The 3,689-nt window shown below is 38.3% G+C and overlaps 1 protein-coding gene across 2 annotated transcripts; it reads left to right on the plus strand.

The window, feature by feature from the left end:
- The first annotated feature begins 2,268 nt into the window (after positions 1 to 2,268).
- LOC140628754 (coiled-coil domain-containing protein 25-like) lies at positions 2,269 to 2,991 on the plus strand. Of its 2 annotated transcripts, XM_072818267.1 has the most exons (2): positions 2,269 to 2,529; positions 2,837 to 2,980. In XM_072818267.1, exons 1-2 carry the CDS (start codon positions 2,286 to 2,288, stop codon positions 2,851 to 2,853), a joined length of 261 nt encoding a protein of 86 aa, XP_072674368.1. In that variant the 5' UTR covers positions 2,269 to 2,285; the 3' UTR covers positions 2,854 to 2,980. The 2 variants fall into 2 exon arrangements, with proteins under 2 accessions (XP_072674368.1, XP_072674367.1); XM_072818266.1 differs by having other exon boundaries at positions 2,269 to 2,991.
- The last annotated feature ends 698 nt before the right edge of the window (positions 2,992 to 3,689 follow it).

Genomic DNA, 3,689 nt, shown 5'->3' on the forward strand with positions numbered 1-3,689 from the left:
GTTTTTTAAAAAGTCATTTTTTTATGATTTTAGACATTGAGAAGAAATCATCTTTTCTTTCTTTCTTTCTTTCTTTTTGTTGTTGTTTTTAGTGTTGTCTCCAAATTTTCCAGTCTTCAAGATTTATACTTTATTACCTAAGGAAAGTATAAGCTCCATTTTGCTTGAGTTTAGCAAGTCCAATATATTTTATTTTATTTTTTAAGGTTGTATTTACTCATGAGAGACACACACAGAGAGAGAGGCAGAGACACAGGCAGAGGGAGAAACAGGCTCCATGCAGGGAGCCCAATGCGGGACTCAATCCCAGGACTCCAGGATCATGCCCTGAGCCGAAGGCAGATGCTTAACAGCTGAGCCACCCAGGGATCCCAGTCCAATATATTTTAAAGCTTCTCTTCACCCAATATTTTTGGGCCTGACAGAGTGTGAATGACTCATCTTTCCTGCACATCAGATCAGTCAGCTGCCTTGCTATGAACTTTTGCTCCATACTCTGCATTTCACCTCCTATCCCTTCTTAACTGGCTTTCCCAAAGTCTTTCTCATTGGCATGATCATGTGCCTTTTCCTGCATTTCTCTAAAGCCCAACTCTTATCATGGTGTCAAAATTGGCAATCTTCACTGAGTTGAAGTCCAAAGCAGAGAAATACTTAAAACCAGCTATTAAATATCACTGCATCTATAGTCAATGGCTCATGGTCCTCCACAAGGGATCCCTCACAGGTCTCCAGTCTGCCATTATGAAATGAATCAACTCACCTCCCACCAATGAACGGAAATATTTTTGATATCTTCACTGTCTGATCCAAGGCCCCTTCAACTCCACTAAAATGCCCATGATAAGTAGCTCTTTCTCTACTATCAGCCCTACTCTACTGTAATTTTCTTCTGAAATGTAATTTCATCTAGTGATGGCAGATTGCTATACATACTATATGTGTAAAAAATCATAATAACAATCATTTCATACTCTACTGCTATTTTCTTAACAACCTATCATGGGAATTTTTCCATGTCAAGGTTTTTAATGACTACCCCATTTCCCACTGTATTGATGTTAATAATTTATCTAGGGATCCCTGGGTGGCGCAGCGGTTTGGCGCCTGCCTTTGGCCCAGGGCGCGATCCTGGAGACCCGGGATCGAATCCCACATCGGGCTCCCGGTGCATGGAGCCTGCTTCTCCCTCTGCCTGTGTCTCTGTGCCTCTCTCTCTGTGACTATCATAAATAAAAAAAAAAAAAAAAAAAAAAAAAAAATAATTTATCTAATAAATATCTGTTGATAGACATTTAGATGATTTCAAACGCTTTGTTAATACAAAAGTCCTGGTGTACATATATCTTTGTTCCTTTTTTTCATTTATTTCCTTAGGATGAGATCCTGAAGTTATCTTATTATTTCTGAAAGATATACATATATTAAACTTTAATAGGTATTACTGAATTGCCCTCCATAAATGTCATAAAAATGCACGTTTACTCATACCTTCATAAAATTAAGTAGTTTGATCAACATAAAATTTTTTTGCAACCTTTAAATTACCTATGCTGATGAACCATCAGGAAGTATTTGCTATTGGGGATGATTTGAGGTCTAGCTCTTGTGCCCATTTTTATTTGTGAGAGCATGGCTCATGTTTTGATCTCTGGCCATTGATAAGATTGGAGGCAACAGAACATGCTTGCTAATAAGGATGTTGATGAAGGGGGAGCTGTCAAGGCAATTGTAGGTTTCAGGATTTTGCAACGGTGATAAGGATAGGAAGGATGGTATTTTAAAAAGAGTTATTCTGGAGGCAGAAATGCTAGATAATGAAGGGTTTTATAGGCAAAGGTAACAAATTAGAGTAGAATGCAAAATGGAATGAGCAAGCACTTATATCAGTTAGCTATTGCTAAAAAATAAACTGCTCTAAAACTTAATGTCTTAAAACTGTAATAATGTATTATTCCTCACGATTCTGTAGGTTAACTGGTCAGGTCCTTTGCTGGTTTTTTCCATAATTAATTCATGTAGAAGCATTGGGCTGTTTGATCTGATGGGCTACAAGTTCCAAGATGGTTTCACTTTACACACCTTGAAGCTTCTGAGGGCTTTTGGCTATGAAGGCTCTGTTACACAGCATGATTTGTTATCATTCAATAAGCTAGACCAGCTTCTTTACATGACACACTCAGCAGCATTCCAAGAGTTTGAAAATAGTAGCTGTAAGGGTCTCCTGAGCTGGCGAATTGAGTGCTGCTCTTCCGCCCTGGAGCTGCTGCACCGCTGCCGGGATCATGGTGTTCTACTTCACCAGCAGCAGCGTTAACTCATCAGCTTACACTATTTACATGGGAAAGGATAAATATGAAAATGAAGATCTAATAAAGCGTGGCTGGCCTGAAGATATTTGGTTTCATGTGGACAAACTCTCTTTGGCTCATGTATACCTTCGATTACATAAGAGGGAGAAGATAGAAGACATTCCAAAGGAAGTCCTGATGGACTGTGCCCACCTTGTGAAGGCGAATAGCATTCAAGGCTGCAAGATGAACAATGTTAATGTGGTATATACACCGTGGGCTAACCTGAAGAAAACAGCTGACATGGATGTGGGACAGATAGGCTTTCACAGGCAGAAGGATGTGAAAATTGTGACTGTGGAGAAGAAAGTGAATGAGATCCTGAACCGGTTGGAAAAGACCAAAATGGAGAGGTTCCCTGACCTAGCAGCAGAGAAGGAATGCAGGGACTGGGAAGAGAGGAATGAGAAAAAAGCCCAAATTCAGGAAATTAAAAGGAAAGAAAAGGAAGAGATGAAGAAGAAGCGGGAAATGGACGAATTAAGGAGCTATTCATCATTGATGAAAGTTGAGAACATGTCTTCAAATCAGGACAGCAATGACTCTGATGAATTCATGTGAATGGAGGAAAAGACCTTTGAAAGATGTGAATTGCAGGACAGTTTCGGATGGTCTGATTTCACCTGTATTCAGAGTTACAAAAAAACAACTAAAATTCTACCTTCATTCTGCACAAATACTACCAACGTTGGAGTTAAAAAAAAAAAAGTGTTCCCTTTTTTGCTGACAGAAAATGATCAGATATTTATAATATATTTGGACTTGAAAACAGCATATAACTTTAGGAAAGTGAAAATATTTTTGCTGAAACATGTCTTGGTACCTCATGAAAGTTGGCTGCCCCTGTTCCTGGGATAGACTTTAGAACGAACCAGCTCTGCAAAGTATTTGTTACTGTGATCTGTCCCTGAAAACAGAGGTCTTGAAAAACTTTTCATATTTCTTAAAATAGCTTCACTTCTGTTAAGAAGAATGTATCAGTGTGTATCAGTGAGCAATATATGCGAATGTTGCCCTCAACCCTGATTTCCTGACTAGAACAAAAATGCTTATGGGTTAAAAAAAAAAAAAAAAAAAAGAAAGAAAATAGTAGCTGTAAGTCATGGCTCCTGAACTTGTGTTACATCATTCTTACCACATTCTTGGGCACAAAGCAAGGCAGAAAGCTATTCCAGATTCAAGAGTGTAGGTAAATACATTTTACCTCTTAATAAAAGGAGTAACAAAGCCATTGAATAGGGATATACATACCAGGATGTGAAATTCGTAGCCCTTAATCTACACATACCAAATTATCTTAAGAAGGAGAATCATGGGTTTTGAATTTTTAAAAGTTTA

The sequence above is a fragment of the Canis lupus genome, chromosome X (genome assembly GCF_048164855.1).
Source record: "Canis lupus baileyi chromosome X, mCanLup2.hap1, whole genome shotgun sequence".
Lineage (NCBI taxonomy): Eukaryota > Metazoa > Chordata > Mammalia > Carnivora > Canidae > Canis > Canis lupus.

Bases quoted from the DNA above. Each gene is read 5' to 3' on its own strand.
- LOC140628754 (XM_072818266.1), top strand. From the start codon at position 2,286: ATGGTGTTCTACTTCACCAGCAGCAGCGTTAACTCATCAGCTTACACT.